The 27,965-nt window shown below is 40.1% G+C and overlaps 2 protein-coding genes across 2 annotated transcripts in view; one reads left to right on the forward strand and one right to left on the reverse strand.

The window, feature by feature from the left end:
• Positions 1–5,504, reverse strand: part of LOC136447161 (uncharacterized) — a 36,035-nt gene extending 30,531 nt beyond the window's left edge. Inside the window, exon 1 of the mRNA XM_066445858.1 lies at positions 5,316–5,504. The gene's annotated coding sequence lies outside the window, so the exon portion shown is untranslated. The remainder of the gene's footprint in view (positions 1–5,315) is intronic.
• A 3,751-nt stretch (positions 5,505–9,255) lies between these two features.
• Positions 9,256–27,833, forward strand: LOC136446742 (integrin beta-1-like). Its single transcript, XM_066445285.1, has 21 exons — positions 9,256–9,403; positions 12,795–12,863; positions 13,335–13,417; positions 13,953–14,057; positions 15,064–15,127; positions 15,664–15,795; positions 16,056–16,152; positions 16,746–16,917; positions 17,347–17,508; positions 18,510–18,605; positions 18,898–18,987; positions 19,510–19,641; positions 20,179–20,319; positions 20,818–20,891; positions 21,284–21,507; positions 21,732–21,841; positions 22,275–22,367; positions 22,842–22,971; positions 23,674–23,784; positions 24,409–24,575; positions 25,017–27,833. Exons 2-21 carry the CDS (start codon positions 12,803–12,805, stop codon positions 25,080–25,082), a joined length of 2,310 nt encoding a protein of 769 aa, XP_066301382.1. The 5' UTR covers positions 9,256–9,403; positions 12,795–12,802; the 3' UTR covers positions 25,083–27,833.
• The last annotated feature ends 132 nt before the right edge of the window (positions 27,834–27,965 follow it).

Genomic DNA, 27,965 nt, shown 5'->3' on the forward strand with positions numbered 1-27,965 from the left:
GCTGTATTTGCACAGTATGAAAGAGAGAGGCTTGTTTGTTTTATGTAAAGCTACTTAAACCAAGCAGCTTCCAATGACGGCATCATTAAACAAAGCTAAAAATAAAAATCCCTTTTCATGTGTATGGGACATTTAAAGTTTGATTTTACAGATCAATGAAAATGTCTATGGACAAAAGTACGATTTTTTTCCAATAAGGAATGTAATTTTACACATCCTTAAATGTGCGTGAGAGAGTTCAAGATCAAGAGAAGGAGGGAAACAGGAAGAGGATTGTGACGTCATAAAGGAACGTGAACTGTATAATTGTTTTACCTGACACACCTGTACTAAACTCCCACGGTACAGCAACAGTAGCAATAACAACAGGATGTCATTATTTCGTCATGCTCAAATTATCTTGGAGTTTGCATCGTAACTTTTCACAAATTATCATTTGTTTGTTTTTTTACGGCTAAGTGTTAACATACGAAAGGAATGAATTTTATCTAGATGTAGATTCAGATCGGTACCGTGGGATTTCTAAAGATTTCTTAGAGATCAGTTTTGTTAGTTTAGGGAAAAAATATATTGTGTACAGGTTGAAGAAAAAAATACAAGGATATACTTTTCGCTCGGGTGGAAAATAGAAAGACGGAAAGGTCGGAGTAGTTTTGACATTTGTAGGCAAACAGTCATCTGAGGTTGTAACTGCGTGCCTTACTTCCTCAATTACAGGCAATCGAATCCGCCATTCAGGATCTTTTGTTCTGTCATTAAGGTTTGACATACAGGGCTGTTTATACTTTAAGGACAGTGCCTTACTACTTTAAGTAGGGGCTCTAGAATGGGAGGGAATTCAAAGTGAAAGGGCATGATTAAGATATCAGTTGCCCCGAAATAACAGCAAATCAAATCACCTCCAAACGGTACAAACTCAAGAACATTGCAGGTAAGGCCATACTGATTCCATTATATGAATGGCACCCTGTGGGTACTGCAAATCAAATTTGACGTGAGTGTACGAAAACAACTTGAAGCAAAATATTTGCCTTCATTATAAAATCTAAGTGGTTACGAAGGTTACACAAATGACAGGACACACAGAACATGGTATACCAAACAACAAATCCTCTATTTTTGTTCTTTCACATCGTCTTCCTTCACTTTGGAACATTTCGCTCATTAGTAGATTTTTCCGATATCGTTTGCAATTTACGACATATCTATTGCTCATTTTGTAGCTTCTTGGTATGCTCTACAGTATGCCTGCAAACTTTTTTCAAACGAGCGAAAATGGATGCGCGCGCTGATGTCATCCATATAACAAAGTCTCTGTGTTTTCATACAACCTTCTTACCTAACAAAATGTCTCGAAAAATATAAAACTGAACTTGCCTAAACTTTCTGCATATAAAGACTGCTTTGTTTGGTATCGTCCCGGTTCGGTTGAACCCTTGAAGCGTATAATAGATAGGGTCTCGCCAGGATTATTGTTATTCTGCGGGTGTCCTTGGTTTGTCTGTATTCAGACCGGAGCAAACATAAAGGAAGCGGCACTGACTTGACGAGACGTGACATGAGTGAAACATGAAGGTCTTTCCTCACAAAGAACCCAAATAACTATACGTAAAAGGTCACACAAAGCTTGATTCTGTAAATGTCGTTCTCTTCGTTCGTTCGTTTAAACCCTTGTAGTGCCCAGTGGCCCATAGGGCAGTAAGTTTTCTTGCATGCAGCTTCAGTAGCAGGGTATATTTTTACTGGAAGGGGTAGCTAGCCCTTCCCCTTTAACGTGCTAGAGGCACTTCCTTGAACACTGGATCCCATTTCACACGTTTACCAAAAATGAAAGATTAGTCTGAAAAAAACAACAACTAAATTTTGAAACAAAAAGGGATGGGAAATACCAACTATTTGACACACAGAACACACGGTAAGTCTAACGTTTTAGCACTTGGAGCGTAGCCAGATATTTTTATAGTTTGCAAATTAGCTGTCAATTGCAATCTCCTTTATCGCTATCTTTTCGTGTTATTGAGTTTTGAGCATTGTTGTGCATCGTTGAAAAGGGCCAGAAATCATTTCGTATTCTGATCCCATCCATAAAATTAGATTTGCGTGGCATAACAAAGACTAACGCAATCTCAACTCCCACTTCAAGGTTGTCTGGGATCACTGGGCTCGAGAAGGGGTTTTCTGGAACGAGAGCAGGCGAAGTGACTGGAAGGGAAAGATTATTATCTGAAATCTCCTGACTGTGTTCGGGACTTACACACAAATCATTAACCAATGATATTTCAGTATTGAGGGTATTAGCTTGATCTAATTATCCGTGATGAAGCGGGTTTAAGGCAATCTCTAGGATATGATTGTGTTTGTTTGATCTTCCTTGTCTTTTGGTTAAAACAACATAAAAGATCAACCTTGCCCTTCGTCTAACCAAGACCAACACACATACCAAATATCATCACAATCCATTCAGAGGTTCTTGAGTTATGCTGACCACAAATATCCGAATATACAAACAGACACAGTGAAAACAATACTTCCATTTTCATGGAGATAACGATTGGCCAAAACACTTTGAATAACTTCCACAGACACACAGACAGACAAACAGACAGACAAACACACCAAAGACGATGCCACAATTTTCAATGGAGGTAACAATTAGCCAAAACACGTTAAATAACCTTGACATCTGGTCAGACACTTGTAATCAATCGCTACAAAGTTCTTATCATTTTTTTTCTAATTTGTACATTTTTTTTAATCCGAAAAGGATTTCGGAGAATTTCAGCAAGAAGTTCTGTCAGAACGGAACTTTTCGACAGACAATGTAAAATTTCTACAAAGTCGTGTTTTAACCAGTAACACGAAGGGAGTTAGAGAAATTACAGAGATTCTGGCTGTCAGGACGTGAATAGTCAATGTCCGGTGTTGCGTAAATTGGGATAAAAGGTTGTTGTTCAATATTTTTGACAAGTTGTACAAGTTACATCTTCGAGAAAAAAAAGTTTGTAGAACTGAAAGACTATTCTTGCCACCACAGGGCACGAACAGACAACCCTGGGTCAGCGACAGGCCTGACTGCCGCCCTGCAAGCTAAACCCCGTAGCCCGACCCACCCCAACAGCCTCCCCGGGTACCTTTACAAGTTAACCCGTAGACAACGTCCAACTTATCCCCCAACGACTACGAGTAAGAAAAAAAACATTAGGGAAAGATGGATATTGGGAGGATGTCTGATTGTTGGGTTGAAGAAGAAGAAAAACAAATCATGGCTGGCCCCTTGGGAAGCCTGACTGCGGGTGAGAGGCAGGTGTCCAAAAGACCAATCAAGCAGAAGAAAGAAAATGTCGCCTTTGGCTTCAACCTTTTACCCTCTTTAGTGGAACTTAATAGCTCTGAGAATCCAGATCAGCCAGGCAACTGCCCGAAAGCCACTGGCGACAAATCTGCATACTTTTTAACGTTTTTCGACACCTAGAAGTTGAGTGTATTGGTTGATATTTGATACGAGAGTTGTAAAGTTGTGAAAATGAGGGAATCTGGTGTGTTGGTCTTCGTTCTTTCGCCTCATCGAGCATAAGCGCAGTTATAGTTATTCGCCTCACGTCGTTGCAGCCCCGGGCAAGAAATTCTTTTCACAGCCGATCATTGTCCGGCCTACATTCAATTATTCTGCTACGGGAGAGAGAGGGCCTTTCTTTGTGTAGATTCTACCCCCGTTTTTCCTACCAAGTTGTGAGAAGGGCGGCAGGAAGGAAGTATGACTCAGTTAGAACGGGGTGCGTTGTCTGGGCCGAGATCATCTGCCGTCCGCAAACTATCTCTCTGGATTTTCCGTAGAAAAATTGTCAAATGATCTGCCTTCGTTGTGTTTACGAAATTTCTAGTCTTTTTCCTTCAGGCTATTTCTTTGCCAGGTGCCCCATTTATCTTAAATCTGTCACTCTTTTTACTAAGAGAAGCTTCACTGAGAATTCTTCTGATGTCACAACCTCGATTGCTTTGGTTATATCGTCTGGTTTCTAACTGCAGACCGGTGTTGCGTTTGGAGGGGTTTTAAGTGTGATTGTGTTCGCCTATGTTTAAGCGGAGCGTTCACAAGGCGTTATCTATTGTATGGTGCCCTCCCCCGGGCACACTGGACAATGGGTGGGTAACGAGGGGCGGTTTGGACAGTCCATTTCAAACTTTATCATTAAACCCAACCATTTCGCAGAATCTGACGCCCTTAAACGGGTAATTTGGTAGCAAGACAGATGTTTTGAACTTCTTTTTCAATAATCGACCGACACGATCGCCCTGTTTTGAATAAAAAACGAATTTTAAGACTGATTCTAAGTGTATGAAATCTGTCAATGCGAGCAGATGGCTATAAATACCCGGTCTGTTGTAGCATATTACACCCAAACAATCTGTTGCGCACTAAATATGGGTCGAACACACAATATGACTTGGTTTTTTTCGGGTGATACATAAAGATGTTGACGTGCCTTATTGTTCAATAAATAATGAGACCCTCATTTCAACGCGTTAAAAAAATTCGCCCTGGGTTGTTTTCAACTGCGGTTTGGGTATTGTTGATCAATCACTGCAGTTCCCAACGGGCTACAAGACCCACAACCTCTTATAGATTACGAAAACACGTCTTGATGGAGATCGCCAATCCTTGGTGGAAGTTTGGAAAGTTCTTGAGACTGTTCTGAGGTCATTTTCGAAGAAATTAGGTGCCAGATGGGACAAGGGGGCGAGCTGGGATCTAACAAGTGGTCGCCTGTGCGGGACTAGTCGGACCGGTCCCCTGGCCCATCCCGCGGCCTACATGCCATATTAACTGCCTGTGTGCCCCGGCACTCACCCACTCAGACACAATATCACAAATGAGACGATCTTTCCCATTAAATCTCTAACGCACAACCGTCGAAATTGTATCAACATGAGGGGGGGGGGGGGTCATAATGTTGCCACCGACCCTGACGGTGGCTTGTCGTTATCTTTACGGGCGGTGTTTTTGTTGAAAAGTTCGTCTAAAAACAGGATCCATGCACCGACGCTTGCAGTGTAGGACGAAATATTATTAGCTTGACCTTTTGCGAACACACGTTAAAGTCTGTTTAGAACACTTACATACAAAGACAGCGCAACAGACATACAACAACTTAGAACTTAGACGTAATTTATGAGCGAAGTGTTTGGTAAATTTGTACAACTTCTCTTATAACATGGCCGGGAGAAAGTACAGTAATGAAGTTGTTTCAAGCTGTAAGATTTTCACTTTTGAAAAGAGTACGTGTGATCGCAGCTAAGAAAACAAGCATGCTTACCTTGTTAGGGAGCCTGCGATACTTCAATCCTTAGGGGGCAACGTGAGAGACTTCCCGTGTGTCGTGTAGCGTCGGTCGGCACGTTCAGGTGAGAACTAACTCCAGGTGTGTCGGCCGTAGAGAGGACGTACCCCGGGCCCGCCTCTCTGACGCCGAGTGACTGTACTGTAGTGACGCCTTGCCTCAGGAAGTCGACCCCTGTGCACCGGAATATTAATGAGCTAGCTCCCCCGACCTGTGCCCTCCCCTCCGACGCCTTTGTGTTCGGTAGAAGGACGGGGATGGTTGAGTTGTGTTAGCCTCTGCTGCAGGCTCTTCAGCGGGCGATTCAAAGTTGCCGTTTTCGATGATTATGCACTGTTCTACTTATATTATCGTACAAATGTTGCGACTGGACGAACGCTGCAGGACCAAAGAAAGTCGCTAGGGGGCCCAAAGTGTAATGATTTTTGGACTCTGCTGAAGGCTCCCCAGTGGGCGATTTAAGATTGTTGTTTTCGTTTACTACGTACTGTTTTATTGATACTACCGGCCGTGTTCTGGTTACAAGCAAATGTTGCGGCAAGACGGCCGCAGTAGGACATAAGAAAGTCACTAGGGGGCCCAAAGTCAAATCATCTGTTTGAAAGGTTAGTTAGATAAGAAATATTATAGAACGTAGCCAAGGATCTGTATCAAAGAACCTTGTAATAGTCCATTTCTACTTTCTTGAGCTATGACGCTCACCTCAAATCAAAACCACATACACACAAAACCGAAAACATAACCTAATGCTTGCAGACGGAGAGACATACAATACATCGATAGACATGTTTTAAAAGCTGTAGAGAAGCCTACTTTTGAGGCTACTGTGATGCTTCAGTCGTGCAGGGAGTTACCATTTTCTCTAGGGGATACGGCGAAAATATCTCACACCAGATGGTATATACGTACAACATGTACACAGTACGCGAGGATGTTCGTCCTTTGTTTCCTGTTATCTCTTCAACAGTAGGTAACAATGACTGCAGGTCGGCGCGCAGGGCTGAGGGATGATCCGTCATTGTGTCCCGACAGCTAGGCTGTGACGACTACAACACGACCTTTTGACACATAAACAGTAAGGGTCCCAACTTTACACACAAACCGCCGACATAATTCTGAAACCTGAGCACGTTTACGCGAAGTTTACTCTCACTTTCGCACATCTTTAGCATCTTTGGCGCCTTTTGTAGAGTAAACATGATGACGTTTGAAACAAAAGGAAGACTGGGCCCGGAGTTTGAAAATTATGTTTTTCGCTCTAATTTATTTCATACACTGTTACATGTATCCGCGTTGCGGTGTTGATCTACTATCCAACCACAGTTTCTCCTCCGGCTGGTTTTCGACGAGTTTTAGGCGTTTTTGTCGAGATTTCTATTTTGTCCCGTTTTTTTAAATATCCGTGGAGCAAAAAAAGAAATAAAGAAAGCGGGACAAAATAAAAAGCCAAACAAAAACACCTTAAGACACGTCATAATCAACCAGCTGCAGCCGGAGTCGAACCTGGGTATTGAGATGTTACAACACAGTCACTTGTATTGTAAACATACGAAACAATGGAAGGATGTACAGTACTGGAAGTTCGTGGGAAGTCAGGATGTCGATTTGGTTACAAAGGAAGTACTCGGACGTTTGTTTAATAACAAAAAGACATTGTACTATGTGCTTTGTATGAGTGATAATGTGCTACCTAAATTTATTTTGCAACGAATACGAGATACCTGGGCTGTTTCTTTCGGAAAATCGGCCCAAATGCAGCCAGTTCTTAAGGGACAGACGTGACAAGTGGTTTCCTAAGATCAAGAACAATAATGCCAACATAAATCATAAAAGGTCATTCGATCGTTGACGTTTTTTCTTCGTTAGCGGCTTTCCAACACGACTAAGAATTCCAGCAATATAGGGTACTTATACTTTGCAGGGATGTCTGTATGTAGAGCTCAACTTGCAGCAGCCTCACAGTTGAGCTCCTGGTTCCAATGGACCGTTCCCATCAAACACCATATCGAACACTCTGTTCCATTTCGTTGCTAACTGGGAGACCCCGGTTTAATCAGGGTCAGGACCGATGATCTCGGTTGGGGCTGGACCCGTCTTTCGGAAGGTACGTAAAATGGGGGTTCTCGCGTTCGAAGAGGCGCTCGAGCACGTTAAAGAGGAGAGGCTAGAAACCACTCCCGGTGAAAATATACCCTGCTACTGAAAAAAAGAAACGCTCTGTCATATGTGCCACTTGGCACTACTACAAGTACAAGGTCAAGGTGAGCAACAACAACAACAATAGAGTCAGTAGACCAAGCACAGCGCTCAGTGCAAAGACCTCTAACCCTGAACGTTAACCATGCAGAACACCCGGGTTGTTTATTGTTTTGGCGGACTCTGTTGTCAATGTTAGGAACTTTAACCCGTTTAAGCTTAGGTATGTCTGGTGGACGATCAAACACTGCGTGAATCACATGCCTTGTAAACATCGCTGCAGTTCGGTTCAATTCCGCAAAGTGAAGTGACACTCATGATGGTCAAATGTGTAACGACACTAGAAGTTTATTTCTAAAAAAAAACTAGTGTTTCTGACGGTCCTTTTCATAACATGTCCACTCAACATCAGTTTGAAGACTATACGGCTGAACAATTTCAACACACTTCATGGTAAAAATAAACTACTGTTCAAGTTGACTCTAAAGATACCTACACTTCACAATATACGGATGGATGCAGGACTTGACAGAAACACAACAACCTCAGCTGAGCTAACAAAGGATCGTATAGAGAGTTTGGGCTGGGGTCCAATGAGGGTCTGCATGCTTTTTTTCCGTAGGGTGCAGGCAGCCTATTTCTATCTGCCGTAACTTAGGGGAGAAAGCCGTCTTAATCACGTAATTCGTAGCGAGGGGACCAAATTTCGCGTGATTCAGGTCTTCGTTGATTATTAAATATTAAGTATTAAAGTGTAAAGCATCGTCGGTACCCCCTATGCAGACCCTCGCATAGAAAACGCAATTTAGATTTAGCCTTGACTGGGTCTCACACGTTCAAGGATCTCGTGTTACGAAATCTGATTAAACAAAACTCCGTCTGTTTGAAGCCAAAATGTAGTTAGGGCCGACTGTGGACAAAAACGGTTCGTAGGAGTACTTCAAGTACCTAATACGGTTATCAACGAAGGTCTATCGGGGAATCTATAACCCATATACATAACGTTGGTGACCTATTGACACCAGAAACTTTACAGCGACTTTCGTAATGTCTTCAAGAACGATACATACAAAAAAAACAAGCGGATAGAAATGAATTAATCTACGTACAACTAACGAATAAATGAACATGTTGAGTTAAACGTATCGTTTACATTACTGGTTCTACTGAGGTCTAATCAATCTTTGACGTATTCACCTAGCCTCTACCAGGCTCCGCTGATCGCTGGGAAACTAGTAGAAATCGGCCAAATAGAGTGAATAGTATGCCAAGGGTAGTCCGCTATGCAGGGAAGGTCAATAGGCGACCAACTATCAAATCACCTATTTGTACGTAGTAATAACTTATCCCTAGAATGTAAGTGAATTTAGCTATAGGATGGAATAATGTTTTCAATTCTTTTGAGCAAGCGGCAAGAAAAGAGAAAAACATTTAGCGTTTATCTTCATATCTTGAACAATCCATGATAAAGTGCCGTTCATCTTAAATCTCATTCCGATATCTATGTTTATGACTAGATCCTTATCTTTGTTCACATTTTTCCAGCAGTCCATAATGTGCTACAAAAATCACAACCTACTAATATATTCAACGTTACACCACAAATCATTTCTGCTACCGCCTTTTTACGATATACTCTGCTCGGACATAACTACTGCTGCACCACTCATACTTTCCGCCAGGCGTCGCTGCCAGCCGTGAGTCAGGCGTGCCCCCGGACTGACGTCACTTCCCTTACATCCCATATCGGGGCAAGGGAAGCGGTCTGGTGGAGGGATAGGGAAATATTTCCACTTCTCAGCCTTTATTTTAGCCTTTTCTACTGCAGGTGGAGGTCTAGCGGGGAATCTAGGACTCATACACACAAGGTAGGGTTGTCTGGTTGAACGAAATCGCCGTTATAATTGCAGAAAGCCGTGGTATTTGGGCCGTAACCTTCTAACCTTTTGTGTGTACTGTCCCGGAGGCAAATATGGAGCTCTAGTGTCTGTGAATAAATACTCCGCTATTTTTGTTCGGTCAAACGGGTCTAAAACGGCTAGGATGAACCTCATTTCTTTCGTAACTTCACGGTTATTTGCTGGGCCTAGAATAGAAAATGTTTAGTTGGTGACTACGTCGTGAGAAAATTGAATTTTGCGTTGGAATTTTGGTATGTTTTGTTTGTGTAATAGATTGGAAATTGAGGGGGGGGGGGCAGATTGTTTTTTTACTGTACCTTCCAACATAGAAAAAAGGGACACAGAAAAAGTAGAAAACAAGGAAATTTACGTAAGATATCTTCACCAACTGCATATCTACTTGTACAATTATGGTAGATCTTTTGGTAACAAGAACAAAGAAAATAGACCATGTTTGCCAGTGACATTTTTGACTGTCAACCCACAGTCAATGTTAGATAATCAAATTAGTAACGGATATTTATTATCAAATTAACAAAAATTGATTAAGAAATGGTTTCTAAACACAGAATACAAAGATTTTTTTTCTCTCTACCTGTCCGCTGTAATTATATTGTTCACTAGGCCATAACCTCCTGAGGGACTTTCAGGCGCCAGGACAATTAAGTGTGTCTGTAAATTGGATAAAAAAAAAAAAAAATCAGGACATTTATAATAAGTACCGGTCATTTCTGTCATAAAATAATCATAGATCACTCTTCGCTTTGTCCCCAGTTGTGTATTTGTCAGTTTTTTTCCCACAAGAGTTATTTATGAGGTCATACAAAAAAACGTGATCATTTTCTTGTTTAGGGACAGAAAATAACCTGAATATGTATTGTGTCTGGGTTGATATGGTCACTTTCAGAGTGATTGCAGTATTTTGATTTTATCAAGTAAATGTTATCTAATCTTTATGAAAAAAAGCAATATCGACCGTCGACTGTCTATGACTGTATGGCACTAAGTTTTCCAAATACAATTGTATTCCTTTGCAACAACTCATGCTGAAGCTTTTGACATTTTCATTAAACATGCCGTTACATTTGATTTTACTGGAATTAAGAATGTTTAGATAGAGACCATTTTGAAAGTGCCTATCATAGTTATTAGTATCATTCTTTGGTACACTCTGTGACAGACAGTATCCATTAGTTATAAGAATTCCTGCTATTTTTCCTCCCTACACCCAACCCCATTATCAAACTTTGAAGGTATACATGTAATAGATGATCTAAAAGAAGACCTCTGTTGATACTAGTGCCTTATGCAAACCACTGTAATGTCATTGAAGATTTGACGTACTGAAAAGAAAACTGTTTTCTGTGACTGTTGACACCAAATGAAGTATACATGTAATAGTTATGATAATGTAGATTGTCAATGAACTCAACTTGTTGGAGGGGCAAATTGAATTGACCATATGGAAGGAAGTCCACTTTTCTGGTTCAAAAAGCCCATTGTTATATTCCACCCCATTTTCATCCTTGTAAGCATTACACTTTTCTCTTGTGACATCGCTTTTTCTTACCACAACTTGGCACCAGCGTAACTTGAAACAGTAGCAGACTGCAGCGTCAGCAGGTTTTTTAACCAACAGGAAATAGCAGAGTAGTTAGGTAATACTGCCGGGCTTGTTACTCATAGTGAGGTTGAACTGGTAGGGAGACTTCCTGTCTACAATGTCAAGTGCAATAAGTGTCCCTCCCCTTCCCCTGTCCCAGCTGTTTAGTCCCCCAGGCTTCCTTTCTAAGAGGAATTGCTTCTGTAACTGTTACAGGCATTTTGCTGTGAGAAAGTGATGGTGAACTAGCCTCTTTACCATTGCCAAGAAGGTTACATGTATGTTTTTGGTATGTTGTGTTTGTATGTATGTAACAGTTGTATGTATATGCTTTAGCAGCATACTAGTACATGTAACTCAAGAAGCTATGGATGGATTGTCATGGAATTTCGTGTGTGGATAGGTCTCACACCATCAAAGAAGAAAGAAATGGTTACATTTTAGGCCCCCAGGCGGCTTTCCTAGGTACTACGGCTGAACTTAGTTTTGATATCTCGTATTCTGGACAAGCTATGGTCATGATTTTTGGGTGGTAGGTAGCTCTTGTGCTCGGAAAGAAGTGAGGTAACTTTTGGTCCTCTAGCATCTATCTTTGGAATGACAGGGGCATTACAATTGTTTTGCAACTGTACTTCTTCAAGGAGTGAAAACGAATGGATGGTGTATCACTGACTATCATTATTTCAGGTAGAATTCGACATTTGGAAAGTTTGACATGACACATATTTCAAGATTTTTTAGCACAGATTGAATAGCTTGATGTAAAAATAAGTATTTTGGGGGTGCAAATTTAAAGACTCAAATTTAGTTAAAACCCAGACAAAAATAGCCTGAGGGAGATGACTAATTACAGGTGTTGTCAGGATGTTTGTTCTCCACACGGGAAGTAACTCTGTCTGTCTACATGGACAGAACAGTCACAGGAAAGGGAAACAACAGACAGAACAGTCCAGTGGGTCAATCTAAATTACAGAAAATTTATAGTGGACAAGTGTGTGACCTAGTTATAACTTATATGTACTGTAACTAGTGTAAGTGCTTTATTTTTGCCTAGCATAGAATGTGCAAGTACTGTGATTCTTGAAATTGATGATCCTTTTTCTTGATTGTACACTAATTCAGTAATTGTACGATGATTTTGATAATTGTGGTGTATGAATGTCTTGTGTAATGTTATTATCATGGAATGTAACTGTATGAATGACTAAATGTAGGTACGTATTAGTAAGTTATAACAGATATTGATATTTCAATTATTGTGAAGTTAAGTCATTCTACTCTGTGAATACATGTATGTTGAGAAGATGTCAGTTACACCAGTGGTCCAACATGTACAGTCATGCATAGAAAATCCTGCTCAGGGCAGGAATGTACAGGGTGTGTTCTACATTGTACTCTCATGAGCAGAAAAATAAATACAGTCCTAGTTTATGTATACTCAGTAGAGACAGACAGATATTTGAGCTAGGCTGCTATATAGGGTGTCCTAGAAAAAACGTATGCCAGCATTTAAGTGTTATTATTTGATTACTAACTCTTGAAGTGTATATTTCTGAATTATAATTGTTTTCTAATACTATAGTACAATTGTTTACTATAAAGTATTTAAAACAGATATACTTTCATCGATACCTGAGTTGACATTCCTCCAACAATTTATTACAGAGCACCATTGCTTTAGCAACAATAGTATGTGTAAAGCTGTAAAGCTATTTGATTTTGATGCCTGAATGCCTTTTTTTGTTTCCTCCCCAGGTATAAGGATGGGGTGTTTATATTTACTTCTGGTGTTGGGGGTGGTGGCAGCAGGAATGGCTCAGGATGGTAAGTTATTACATCTTTATGATTGGTAAAAATAAGAGTCAAGCAGTCATCCTCCATTGACTGAGTTGAAGCATGGTACTTTCTCAAATAGTTGGTGGTACAATGTAGTGCAATGAGGCTTTGCTACGGCTCACGTTTTTGGCCAAGCATACTGGGACACCCCAACTCTTCCCGATAAGTGTGTTGGGTTCTTTTAGGTGCAGAGGTTTGATGCTTTAGTCTTATGCCTGAAGCTCCCTCAAACACAGGACCGCCGGCTTTATGTCACCATCGGAAATGACAAATGCAATCCCTTAAAACTTGTCTGAGCTTGGTCCGACTTTTAAGGTTGGATGTAAACTTAATGTTGAAAATTTGACTCTTCAAAGAATCTATAGCATGTACATCTAGAGATAAGAATAACCTCAGAGTCACTTAGACTACATAACAAAACCCATATTTCACATACGACTCTTTCCTACCTTACTGCAGTGAACCGCTGTATAGCCAAGAAGCCGCGGAACTGTGGGGAGTGCATCATCATCGGACCCGAGTGTGGCTGGTGTAAAATGGAGGTAAGCAGGGCCTTACACTCTAACACAGGCTCCTATACTTAAGACCTAAGTGTTGATGTCTATGTCTAAGTTTCTGCAGTGAAGGCATAGATGTACTTTAAATACATTTGATATTGCCGTGGTTAATTTTAACGGCTTGGACAGTTGGAAAAAAGTAATTAGTTTACTCTATTTAAATTTAACTGTGGAAACAAACATCATTGTCCCAAGTGTTAGTGATGAAGTGTTTGCGATGATGAAATTTTAGCTGTTGAATAGTGACCGTTAAAGTAGCTAGAATTAAGATACCATTAACAAAATGAAATAAAGAATTACTGTATGTGTTGCATTTGACTTGATTTACTAACATGGAAATATTGCACCATTTGACTTTGACTTTACTGAGATCCACAATTAGCTTGGCATGTCAACTATTCTTCCTCTGGCCTATACATTTGATTTAGTACATTAATACATTAGTACATTGGACAGTACGTGTCATTTTAATCCTTGAAACTAACCACTTTCTTTAACTTATTTGTATTTTTCCCTGCAGAGTTATGACAACACCCGTCGGTGTGACCAGTACCAGAGTCTGCTGGATGGAGGATGTCCCAGGGATCAGATCGAGTACCCACGCAGCAAGCTCACCATCATTAAGGTACTGCCAATGTTTTCACATCTATTTACATTCATGAATCTCCTGTATAATTCTAAAAAATTGGCTACAACTCAGGGTATTCAAAACGTATTAAATGTATAAGTTTGTAACAAGTGTAAAAAAAGATGATGTCCAATACTTGTTTATGTGCAAAACTCTTGATGATACTTGATAGTACTCTATTTCATGTGTTCATATGTATGTCTTCCAAACTGTTCACATTGTTGAAGGAATGTCACAGGTAAATCAGGCTGTCTATCAATAACCTGTGATGGTCTTTCAACAATTTCAAGAAATTGTCTTGTTCTCCGTTGTATTTCTGTGTTTTGTGTTCAGACTCCCTCGCCGGTAAGTTGAAATGAATATGAAAGAGATTTTCCCTCTTCACACAACTATATGTAGATCTATCAGAACTAATGGCTGGAAACATAAAGGACTTGTTTTTCTTAATCTTACCGCATACTTTTCTTCCCTCCCATTCATTCTCTTTCAGTGAATCTTCTTTCTTCTGTCTACTACATATATCTTCCTTACTACTACATTTGTCTTAAATTAGTTTAGTATATGTACCCGCATGTTGGTATGAATATCACATTTGCAAGTTGTGTTGTGAATTGTATATTTTGTGTCTGTTCTTTCTGTATATTTTTGTGTGTAGATGAACAATGATTTAACAGGCTACATATATTGGACACCTTGAAAAAAATGCGTCTAAAGACATCTCCAACTCAACGTCCCTCAGTATAATACACTCTTGCATATCTAAACTGTGCTTACCTGGGGTTGTGCTACACTAGAGATCTCTCAAATACACTGTTTTCCAAATATAAAGTGGCAGATTCATTTAACCCGGTGGATAAATGTTAATGGAGGCTACATATAGCTACATTATGGACAGTTATTCTTAGAAATTGGTGCGAAGGGCAAGGCACATGTTACATGTGTGATGAAAAGACTTGTTTGATTAAGCTAAAAATGATAAAACTTTTTTGTATGTTCTCTTTAGGATGAGTTCCTGAGCACAGCCTACCAGCTAAAACCACAGGAGGTCACCATTAAGATCAGAGCAGGTACGATTCTATTCCTTTATTTCCATACTAGGGATGTTGATCAGTATAGTACAGCGAAAATAATTTAAGAACAGGTCCAACATACCAGAAAATAAATGTACCTGGATAGACTCCCATGTACACTTACTTGTATAACTTTTTGACTTACATGTATTTTGTAGCTAAAAATGTTGAATTCCTGCCACAAAGATGAAAATTTAGCACTGGAAAAAGGTGAAAACATTGTATGGTTGTTGAAATCAGCACCATCTTTGAGATCCTCTTGAAAGCATGGATTTTCTTTGCAAGATACCTAGAGTCTATATTGTAGATACACATTCTGTAGACTGTTTATTAATGTTTCTGTCATCATTAAAGACCACAGGTTACTTTGTCAAGTTGTCAGGTACAGGTACAGGTCTGGACTTGTACCGTAACCTCTGCACAGGTACTTCTGCCTGTGCCTATATCTGATGTTGCATTTAGGTACACTGCCCCAGAAAGATTGCACACATGAACCAAACAAGTAAATGCAACGTGTGTTCGTTTGTCCTCAGGTGAACCTTACACATTCCGCGCTGCGTTCCGTCAGGCGGAGGACTACCCCGTGGACCTGTACTACCTCATGGACATGTCCAAGTCCATGGAGGACGATCTGCAGAGTCTCAGGGCGCTGGGAGACACGCTAGGTTGGTCCTTCGTTTTTGCCTAGAACTGTTCTAGCCTCTGAATAATAAGACTCTGCAGTGCAAAGTGAACCTGTCAAAATTGCCCTGAAGAAAGTGGCAGACGGTCACTGAAATGTTGGCTGAATAAGAAACTTTTCATGATGTGTAAAGTCTTAATTGAAAATCATAATTAGTTCTCATTTAGTACTAATGGAAATAATTTTTACAATTTCAAAACTTCTCATGTTGATATTTGTTAATTTTCTCTCCCCTTACCACAGCTGAAGAGATGCAGATGATCACGAAGAACTTCCGGATTGGTTTTGGGTCGTTCGTGGACAAAACTGTGATGCCTTACGTCAGCACTGTGCCAAAGAAGTGAGTTTGAAGATCCTTTAACTTTGCGTTTGTGCTTATAATATATATGTAAGAAAATTGTATCAAGATCAGAAAAGACAGAAAGAAGCAAGTTGCAAACATTTCTCCCAAGTGACTTTGGTTGACTTGTTTATATTGGATCAAAAAAGCAAATTAAATTACATTTTTACCTTTTGAATATAGTAACAGTACATGAGAAAGTCCCTAGACATATTACATATCATGCATCCTATTGTTGAGCAATAAAGTTACATGTATTAGAATTATTGTTTTATCGTCTCCCTTGTTCGTGGTTAAAAACCTGCTGATCGACAAATCTTGCTCAGTGTCACTGACAAAAACTAGTGGATACTACTTGAAACGTCTGTCTGTTTCCAGAATCATACCCAGTTGCTTGAATAACTGTTTTTTGGCATATTTTATTCATTACCTGGAGGTCTAACCTTCATTGTCGTCTCTCTTGTGTTATACATGTAGACTTCTGAGGCAGTATATAAGAAAGTCCCTAGATGTTACTTATCATACATCCTATTGTTGGGCAATAAAGATGTGTGTATTAGAGTAATCGTTATGTCATCTCCCTTGTGTCCTAGACTTCTGGAGCCGTGCAGCGGTTGCGCCGCGCCGTTCGGCTACAAGAACGTGTTGCCTCTGACGACGAGGACAAACATGTTCACACAGGAGCTCAACCAGCAGGCAATCTCTGGGAACCTGGACGCTCCTGAGGGCGGCTTCGACGCCATGATGCAGGCGGCAGTCTGCAAGGTACGTCTGACTGGAAACTTTCCTTAGTTTATGCTGTAGCAGGGCTGCCTCCAGCTTTGAATTTTTTTTTCTGTCCCACTCATTTTTTTGGAGCCATGTTGTTAATTTTTGTTGTTACATTTGTCATTTTAAGCATACAAAGATACATCTTTATCAATTTTTTGCCAAAAAGTACAGATTTTTTGGATAGTTGAAGTGAAATCGTTGTCTGTCTCACAACAAGCAAATTTCCATCCTGCAACCTCTGCATGGATTTTGATGATACAGTAGACTTAGTATGTGAGTAGGTCTTAGGAAGACGATGGTCAAGGTCAATTATGGGCCTGGTGGCTGGCCTCAGTACTGCAGCAGAACTTCTGGTTTTCGTTTCTTTGGTCCTGGATATACTGTGGTCTTGTTTTAACTGTTATCTGACTCTCCTCAACGCAGGGACAGATCGGCTGGAGGAACGGGTCCACGCATCTTCTCGTGTTTTCCACGGACTCCTCCTTCCACTACGCTGGCGACGGGAAACTTGGAGGGATCGTCACACCGAACGACGGGAGGTGTCACCTCGACGATGACATGATGTACACATTCAGCAACTATCTGGTGAGGAAGAGGGTTAAAGGGATGTAAAGCCGTAAGCCCATTGTTTGAGAAGAGCCACGCCAGCACGTTAAAGAATCCACCACACTTATTGAAAAGAATAGATGGTCTTCCCAGTGAGTGTGGATAAAACCGTACAGTCTGGTCTTGCTTAGTTTGTACTTACTTTACAAAACTGGTATTTTATAAGGAAGGCAGCTAACTGACAGCATCCAAAATCACTGATGTACAAAAATTTTAATGTAGAAATTGACTATGGTTGTCTAGAGAAAAAAACATTTTCTTGTATGTTTAGGCCCTTTTGTTTAATTTTAAATTAAAGATATGTTTGTCATTAATCATCCAAATATCACCCAAATTCCTTCAGGTGTAGTCCATTTAAAATGTCAAAGGAAACAATATTGCAGGACAGACAAGCCATAATTGGAGCTTCACAGTAATGAAATAATGGTACACTGTAGCACAGCTCTTAGTTGATTGATTTCCACAATCTAATTGGATTTCTGTGTAAATGAATGCGCTCACGTTAATCACTGTTTGACCCATTTGGTGACACATGCATTGAATTATGATTCTGACCTACAATGCATGTACAAGTGTGTTCTACAGTATTGTACAGTAAGCACTTTGACTAAATGTAAATTGTATAATGTTGTGTTCGCGCGCGTGTATGAGGATGATTTTTTAATGGGTAGATGAAAAGCTAATGGTCCACTTCTCAGACTTTGCGCTAAGTGGCTTGCCCGACTGATCAGCCCTAGAAGGTTGTAAGAATGCCTTTAAAGCTAGCCGGCCCTGATCTTCTAAATTGATTAATGATATGCCAGCTGAGAATTTTGTTTACAGAAAAATAAAACAATTTCCTTTCAGCAAGTAAACATACGTAAAGATATGTCATTTCAATTTTGTGCCAGTCAAAAGTTGGTTTGGGCCAGAAGATTTTTTGTGAATCTTTTAAAACTTGTGCTTTACATGTAGTGCTTACATGTATTTTCTGCCCTCAGGACTATCCTTCAGTTGGACACCTACAGAGGAAATTGAAGGAACACAGGATTCAGCCCATCTTTGCCGTCACTGCGGACCAGGCCTCTGTATACGGGGTAAGTGCTTTTTACAGTACAAATCTCCAGTACAAAATGTGTGAGTCTGAAGATACAGAATGTGATTTCTGTATCTGGAGGAAAACAATTTATACACTTGTATTTGCCTGGAGAAAGCAGAGCACAAACATGACTTCATTTATCATATTTGTTCTATTTGAATGTACTTCTTTAATGTTTGATGGGCACAATTTTTCAAGGAGTCAATTACATCATACTACAATTAAATTGTTACACAGCTTTATTGATATAAAATGGGCCTATAATTTCATTTCTCTTGTGCTTGTTCCAGAACCTGAGTGATCTGATCGAAGGCTCTGTAGTGGGAACACTGGCTGGTGACTCCTCCAATGTGGTGGACCTAATCAAGAAGGCTTATCAGGTAAGAATACCAGAAACCCCTACCAGAGCCCCCTGATGACCTATCTACTTGTACACCTCAGAATGAATGAATGTCTGACTGAAGAAACAGTGTTGAGTTGGTGAATTCAAACTGCCACCCTTATTTATTTTAAGTAGGTCTCTGGCATTTATAAGCAAACAGTTAGCAAGAAGAGACAGGAAAATAGAGGGCTGTGAGCAAAACTTGACGCAACAATATCGACTTCCATAAAACAGTGTAGAAATGTACAGACATTCCCCTCAGACTCTGCTTTCATGTTTGTCTTCCAGTTTACCATGTTTTTTTCTAAAAATCTGAAACCCAATAGAATTAGAGTAGAGTTGGCTAATCCTGACCTACAATTGTTGTATACATGTATGTGGATGGACTCTTGTTTTTGGCCCTATGGATTTATAACATTTCCTCATTAATCATGCAAAATAGCTACTGATTTGTATGATTAACATCTACCTCATGTTGCCAGTGTGCTTTTTAAACACCACTCTTGTTGTTGTTGTTCAGGAGCTGAGGTCCACTGTGGAACTGAAGACAGAAGACGTGCCCAACAACGTCACTCTGAAGTTCAAGTCCGTCTGTCTGAACAACGAGACGTTTGACGGGGCAAAGTGCAGCAACCTGCAAGTGGGAGACACCGTAAGTTTTGACCATTCTTTGTAGGTTCACAGGGTTGTCTACTCTGCAGTTCATTTAAAAGTTGCTAGATGGCACATATTCCTTTACCAAAATTGGAAAGATACCACCCTGGTAATGGTCAACTTCTGTCATGTTGTAAGATACAGGCGTGAGGGCCACCTTTCTAGAAATTGTCTTTGTTGCAAAACTGGCTGACGGTTTTTGCCTGTGACTAAATATATGTTATGTTCTTACCAGTGTTGAGTTTTGCATACTCTTGATTTGGATTCTAAAATTTTCAAGGATTCTGACTTACCTTTGCACATTTTGTAGCTTTGTGAATCTTGATTCTTGGAAGAGCATTTGACAAAAGGGCACTTCATTTGTGTGCCGAATTGGTGGGATCTGAAATTACCAATGAAAAATTTGTTGTATACTAAAATCCTATCTAGACGATTCTTCATATCCTATAATACCTTTTTCTAAACAAAATAGAGGTTAACAACAAACCATATTCTTTACTCTCAGTGTTGAAATGTTCCTCTGTGTTGTTTCCAGGTGTATTTTGACATCACAGTTGTGACAGAAGGGTGTCCCTCCAAAAGGCCGAAGACGTTCACCGTGTACCCTGTAGGCTTCCAGGAGGAGTTACTGGTCAAACTGGACTTCATCTGTGACTGTGGCTGTCAGGCTGACGGGGTAAGCAGGGATGTGTTGTGTAGTAACAGGGCTGAGTTGGAGTGTGTAGTGTACTGACGGGTAAGTAGGGATGTTTAGTGTCTGAACCTGAAACTTCACCTGTGTCAGCAGAATTCATTCTGATTCAGAAGTCAAATTTTTACCTCTGGGAAGGAGGTTCGCCTCTTACTGTTTTTGGTTGTGAATGTGTGTTCTCAGTTATAACTCAAGATCCTTTTGATGGATTTGTATGAATTTTGGTATGTAGATCGGTATTGAAGTCCTGACGAGACATGGTGATGTTGGGCCCTCTAGCAGCATTACAGGCCGACGCCCCTTTTCTCAAAGTAGTGTGGTATCATCTATGGTCAAGCTTGTCGGGTGACCTTTGTAGAATGGAGATGATAAATGACTCCTTATGGATATTTTTGGCTCTCTCCTTTCTTATATTCTCTATTTGCACATCTACACCACATCTCCATCTTCTCATGACATAGATATTTTTCCATTTTTTTCTAGATTGCAGCCAGCCCAAGGTGCTCAGATGGAAATGGAATATTCGAGTGTGGAACCTGCAACTGTAATGCTGGGAGGTAAGTACCTGTCCACCCCTCTTTGTGTTTTAGATTGGTACCATCCAAGTGTCTGTCTATTGCTATCAGTCTTATTGGGACAGACTTGCTTACTCGCTTATGTCGAGTTTGTTTCTCCGGTCTCAAGTCGTGATGGCTGCCCATGTCTCTGTCTCTCATTGCCTGGATCACATTGTCAACCTCAAGGCCCTTTGTGCTTCTGAAGGGTGTCAATGTAGGTTGCTGCTGGCTTCCTCTTTCCATGCCTCGGAGTCCAGAGCACCAACTCTAGGGACAGACTAGTAGATGTGATCTCTAATAATCTAAAAAAAAGACTTCTAGCAGACACTAAGACACCATCAGACTTAATTTTCCTGAAGCTGTAGAGAAAAATGTTGTCATCCTTCTTTCAGGTACGGACCTCTGTGTGAGTGCACGATAGACGACAACGAGGCCTCGGACTTCGATGCTACCTGCCGCCGGGCGAACTCCTCCGTGATCTGTTCGGGGCGAGGGGAGTGTATCTGTGGGGAGTGCGTGTGCTTCCCCAGGGACAACCCCAGGGAGAAGGTGTACGGGCCCTTCTGCGAGTGTGACAACTTCTCGTGCGATAGGTACGAGGGACTGATCTGTGGAGGTGAGTGACTAAGGAACATTATTTTGCACGGTTTTTGCACCAATTAAAATCATCGCTGTGGCTAGTACATCTTAAAACCAAACCAAACCCAAGGGAGCAAAGTATTGTTTTTGGCCCCTCTGTTTTTCCGCACTGTAGTTTCTGTATGTTCTGCTGGAGGTGGTAAATTTTCTTGTTAGAGAACAAGACGATGTACTAATTATTCTGTTGTTCCCTTTATCTAGGTGCAGGCCGTGGTGTGTGTAACTGTGGTGTGTGTGAGTGTACCTCAGACTGGGAAGGCAGTGCCTGTCAGTGTCCGGCTGGGAACAGCTCCTGTGTGGCTTCCAATGGAGTAAGTACAGCAACTTATACATTTGTATATTAAACCAAACACATTCAAGACTTAATGATTGGTTGCTTGACCTTGTGGTGCTGAATGGTAACATTGCATCGAATAGCTTAGTGGCTAAGATAGCGGATAGGAGATCACTGGTCACTGGTTCAATTCCTGGCATTTCTGGCCAGCTAGACATGTCCTTGTGAAAGATACCTTCCAGACTTTCCCCAATCCACTCAGGTGTAAAAAAAGGCACCTTACTTTGGTTGACTATGGGACTACCTACTTTTCTTTACACTTCTGAAGAACACTGCAGTAGGACAGTTAAGAATGAGCTTATCACTTATTGTGCTGGGGCAAAGTTTTAGCATGTAATTTAACATATATGTTATTAACAAATAAAATAACATGTATATTAGGCCTGTGCTAAATGTTTTTTTTTTCCCAGGTCCTGTGTAACGGCCAGGGCTCCTGTGAGTGTGGCGTCTGTAACTGCTTTGCTGACAGCCTGTACAGAGGACCCACTTGTGAGGAGTGCCCGGTAAGGACTTCCTTTCTTAAGTTTCAGGACCTTTTAAATTTCAAATATTTTGCGTCAGGACTGTCTCCAAGACCCGCCTAGGGAAGGAAAGTCTTGTTGAGACGGTAACAAATTTCTACCAAGTCTGTAATACTGGCTCAGAAAAGAACAAGAAATAATCATACCTTCATGTTTATTTCCTTAGAAATGTCATAGAGTGGCACTCTTTGTCCCAGTACTATAGGAGCATCTTCATTAGATGGCTAATTAGACCATGCTTAGAGTAAGATGTGCAACGGTTACGTGTGACAGGTTTTTCGGTGTAATATAACCAGCTGCTGCCACGCTGCGTGCCTGCCAAGCTGGTGTGTTACACTACGTTGCTGTTATACAGGCTATATAGATACAGATACAGAAGCTGGTGTGTTACGCTGCATTGCAGTTATACCAGCTATATAGATACAGATACTAACCCTGCGTTGTTGCCCTGTCCAGACGTGCCCCGGTCAGTGTGAGCTGCTGAGGCCGTGTGTCCAGTGCGAGGCCTTCGGCACAGGAGAGCTGGATGAGGACGAGTGTTTGCTGTGTGACCCCAAGGCCATCATTGTGGACGAACTCAAACAAGGTAAATTTCAGCAAAATAGAAACATGTCTGAATTCTAGTCCTAGGTTTTCCACTTTCCCCTGTGTTTAAGGTTGCTGTCAGTTTCTAACGCCTCAAACAGAAATGACACAAAAGTCTAGCTTTGGTGTGATAACGTAAATTCATTTACTTGTGCAGTAGTTAACATGTTGTATATCGCAGAATGAGGGAAAAGGAGATTTTCACCGTGTTTAGAATTTGCAGTTGAATTCTGTAGTACAGTAGTAATACATTGGAAATGCATGCTCACCCTGTCATGAATCGACGGTGGAGAGGTTACGGTCAAAGGCGCAGAAATAAAACCACCGCAAAAGTTTCACGATTTATCGTATTACTGTAACGTTACAGTAGTAGACCAAATCAAAATAAGAGGTAAACTCATTTTAAGGTAAGCTTAGAATACATGTACAATCATTCGCTGGGTAGATTTCCTGTTTCTGCTGTTTTAACAGTGCTTCTCTATTCCCTCTGACAACCTCTCAAAGCACTCAAAACATATTTTTTTTACAGTGTAGAATATGATCTACTCTGTCATTTTTACCTTTTAGCACACTGAAGTAGCTGTTTGGCACCCAATTCCCTATTGTTAACAGAGTTAGGCAGCAGGGAGAAGGTTGATAGACATAAGGTGAGAGGATGTTTAAGACGTTTGCTTCACCACAAGTGTTCCTTGTGCTTCTCTAGGAGATGAGGTGACCCGCTGTGTCTTTAAGGACGAGGACGACTGCTCCTTCATCTTCACCTACGGCAACGGACTGGATGGAAACATGGAGATCGAAGTGCAGAGGACAAAGGGTGAGCTACAGGCTTGTCATTACGCCAGATGATTAGTTACTCAAGCAGCTGGATAAAATTTTTAAACAGTCAGATGTTTTAGTCTTTTAGACAGCACCCACTGTCAGTGACTAAAGGGAAGAACTGGAGAACCAGGTTTTATATCAAAACTCTGAATAAAAGTAGTTGTTGATTTGTAGGCTTGTCATTACCTTCGCAAGAAGGATGTGTTTTTGGGTGCATGCGTGAGTATATCTGTGCATGTGTTTGTAGACAGCATACCTCGAGAAGTCATTGATGGATCTTTATGATCTATGGCATGTTTGTAGGTGTTTGCAAAAGGAAGGAATTATTGGATTTTGGTCTCCCCTGGTGGCTTTTCTAGCTAGGCAAAGGGCTGTGAAAAGAGAGGGATGGGTGCCGCCTTCGAATGCCATGTCTAGACACAGTGAATAACAACCCACTGCCCCTACGGCCTCAAAAAGACTTAACTCCCTTTACCCATCTTGTTTACCACTAGTACATTGCATATAACATTCCTGTTGTCTACCCCTAGAGTGCCCAGAGGAGGTTAACATTACCCACCTTGTTTAGCAGTCTAGTTCAGTGTACATGTATGTAACATTCCCATGGTCTCCCCCCCAGTCTGCCCAGAGGAGGTGAACATCCTTGCCATCATCCTGGGGGTGATCGGAGGCATCCTGGGTATCGGCCTGGCGCTGCTGCTAATCTGGAAACTCCTCATGACCATCCACGATCGCCGAGAGTTCGCCAAGTTTGAGAAGGAGAGGATGAACGCCAAGTGGGACACGGTCGGTATTCCCTATTTTGTCAATTGATCAGTCAATGAATCAATTGATTTAAGATCAATCAGTTTAACGTTTACATCTTTAATTACAGCAAGCATGTAATCTCACTTAGCATGATGAAACATTACCATGAACGTAGAGTGGCTAGTTGAAGAAATGTTCCAACACAATTTGTAAAATGGCTTTAGAATTTGTTTCCAATTTTGATTTATCAGATTGTTGGGAAGACCATATTTGTAATGTATACTTTCAAATCCTTTAATATTTTTGCCATAGTTTGTGTTAAACTTTGTATATTTTACAACTTTTTTTTATATGAAAACTGAATCATTATCAATCCTGAAGAAGGCGACAATGGAATTTGATCCGTGTAACCTTTGTGTTGGAAGAAAGTTTAGCATTGTACTACATGTATGAAAACTGAATGTTTTCTTGCTATTCCAGGGAGAGAACCCCATCTACAAACAAGCCACATCGACATTCAAGAACCCCACATACGGAGGGAAGTAAAGACATCATTCAGCAAAGATCTGCCACGAAAAACTGTACATCTTATCGTCTTCCTGTCGTAAAAAATCTCACAGGTGCCTGAAAAAAAATGATGAAGATTTTTTTCAACTTCTCAGAAGTTTGGTCCAACTATGGCCAATGTACAGGTTGCATATGTCATGTGTATTGGGGAGACCAAAACTCAAAGATTCTTGCCAATTGAAATACAAACATGTTGTAGTTTTCCTTAGTTTCTCGCTATGGTACACAAGAATTTGACTTCGTCATCCTATGGCCAAATTGTGGCATTTTTTATATTGCCCAAAACTTCATGGTGCTGGCATTGTTGTCTTCACTATTGGTATTTTTCAGTCAACTTCTCATTGAAAATTTTGTGTGTTTCAAATTACAAGTTAGTATTTGTTTACAAGTCAATGCAACATTTGCACAAAGCCACCTTTATTTTTGAGAAATATCGCTACTCTAGTTTGACTTTTTATTTTAATTAAACATTATTTTTAGTGCCAAAGTTGCTGCCAATGCTGTATTGTAACAGAATCTCTTTGAGGACTTTGAAAACATCTAATGATACCAAATTGATACAGACAAACATCATTATATTCTGTGCAATTATACTAAAAGATGAAAGCATGTTGCTAGTTTGAGAATTCTTCCTGAAAATCAAAATCTTCCAGATCTAGAGTCGTGTGATTTGAATAAGAAATCCCCACCAACAAGAGATTTTGAAGTCCTCATGATATATAGTTTTAGGTTGTGTTTTAAAAGTGAAGCTAAATTGCATTAGGGCGTAGCCTAGGTTTTGTACATGGTTTTACAAGTTTCACTATGCAATAATGTGCAAGAGTTTTGCAATGTCTGTGGTTTTTGTATGAATTTTTGTACATATAGTGCTGTTACGTACCTTTGTAGAAAGAGTTATGTAGACCCCAAGCCTTTGTAGAGAGTTTTGGATAAAATCTTGAAAAAGCGGCACCCAAACGAAAGAAAGGAGGTGTCTAAATTAAGAGAACTTATGTAAAGGTGTTCTCTTTATGAAAGATTCTTCCAAATGTTATCGTAACAAAATGATTATGTTTGAACCCATATCATCTCAATTATTTGTACAAGTGCAGAAAAAAATGTAGCAGTAGCTCGAGACATAATCCATGATGTGCTTTTTCTTGTTATTTGTTTAACCGTATATTGTTCATAACATTAAACCTCGCTATGTTTTAGAAGACCAATTTAAGGTTGCTTTATTGCATGGTACTGAAATCGCTTTGTGTATTTATTTAAGTGTGTGTCCTAGAAGGAAGCCAAAACGTTAGAGCTGCCCAATAAACAAGTGACTGGTTTCTGTTAAAAAATTGTCAGCTTTCTTTTAACAAAGGGAATTTTCAGTACTTATATATATATTATTAGTTCTCTGTGTCTATATGCTACAAGTATGCCAAGAGAAGAAGGCATTGTTGTGTAAGTTTGAAGTGAAATGGACCACCTTCATTGAGCTTTGGCCATCTTGAATAGACCAATTCAAACTAACGAAAATTACTTGAATTTGTCTGTTTGGGTCAAAATTTATCAGTAGCAACTCATGTTTAATATTGAAATGTGCTAAACTTGATTATTTGAAGCATTTTTCATATTTGCAAAAATTACACATTTCTTTGTATTGTAGCCCCAATAGGTCAGTAAAAGTGGCCAGTTGAACTTTTACCCTATCATGATGCTTCTGATAAAATAAATTCTTGCTTTTGAATATGAGCTTTGTAACAAATATTGTACATGTACATTTAGAAGATGCCAATAATTGCTAGTGATAAATATGCTCACTGTAGAGGCTATGTTGCTACCTACAACAATCAGTATGTACATTATTTATTCTCTGTATTAATTTTTGTCAGAATTAGGCACTAATATTTAAGTATGTACATGGACTACAACTAGCTTACTTTTATATTTGTATACCTGTGTGTCATTTCATGAGAGCATCGCTAATCTGAAAACAGATCAAACAGTATTACATGTGAAACTTGTTTAAAATTGCAAATTTGAAGGAGACAATGCATAAAGTTATGTTTTACATTTATCTATTTGCATATCTATACCTAATACCAGGGCCACGATCAAGTGATGCTACTTTTATAGTATTTTGTGTGGCCAACTCAACATAAGCCAAGTAAGGAATATTTGGCTACACGGACTTGACTTAGTGGATATTGTCCTCTATAACAGTCAAGTTCACATTAATGTGGACTGAAAAAACTGCTTACAGTACAGGGGATTACATGTATGTCATTTCCTTTATCAAGTGTGTGTTCTAAAAACATACTTTGCATTGATGTGGACCACACTCAAACGCATGTAGCCCCGTGTTTTTGGAGTCCATGGTAGTATGAACTTGTCTATTGTACAGAGTCCTTAAAACCTGCTATGCGGACTTTGTTGAGGGTAAGAAACTAACTTGATCCCTAAACTGAGTTTGTATGGTTTGGAAACGCCCTTAATAACTTGACATGATACTAGCAGTTTAAAACCGGTCAACTGTTGAACATTTTTTACATTTCCCATGACTTCAAATTCCACTCCAAGGAATCTGTGTTGTATACATAATGACACGTAGAACTGCTGCACGATTTTGTGTGTTTGTGCCCTCCGAAGTTGTATGTATAGTTAACACACCTCACATGTATCATCCCAGTGTAACAACCATCCCACTGTTTTTGTATGGATTTTTCAGTAATCCAATAAAAAAGTCTTGATGTATGTACAGCCATGTGTGGCTTTGTTTTTTCTTGTATGAATGTGCATGGACTTCGTGCATGTATGAACATGCAAGCACGAGTATGCACACACACACACATAGTAACATGCACAGACATACAGTCACACAAATGTATGGTC

Source organism: Branchiostoma lanceolatum, chromosome 13 (assembly GCF_035083965.1).
Source record: "Branchiostoma lanceolatum isolate klBraLanc5 chromosome 13, klBraLanc5.hap2, whole genome shotgun sequence".
Taxonomy (NCBI): domain Eukaryota; kingdom Metazoa; phylum Chordata; class Leptocardii; order Amphioxiformes; family Branchiostomatidae; genus Branchiostoma; species Branchiostoma lanceolatum.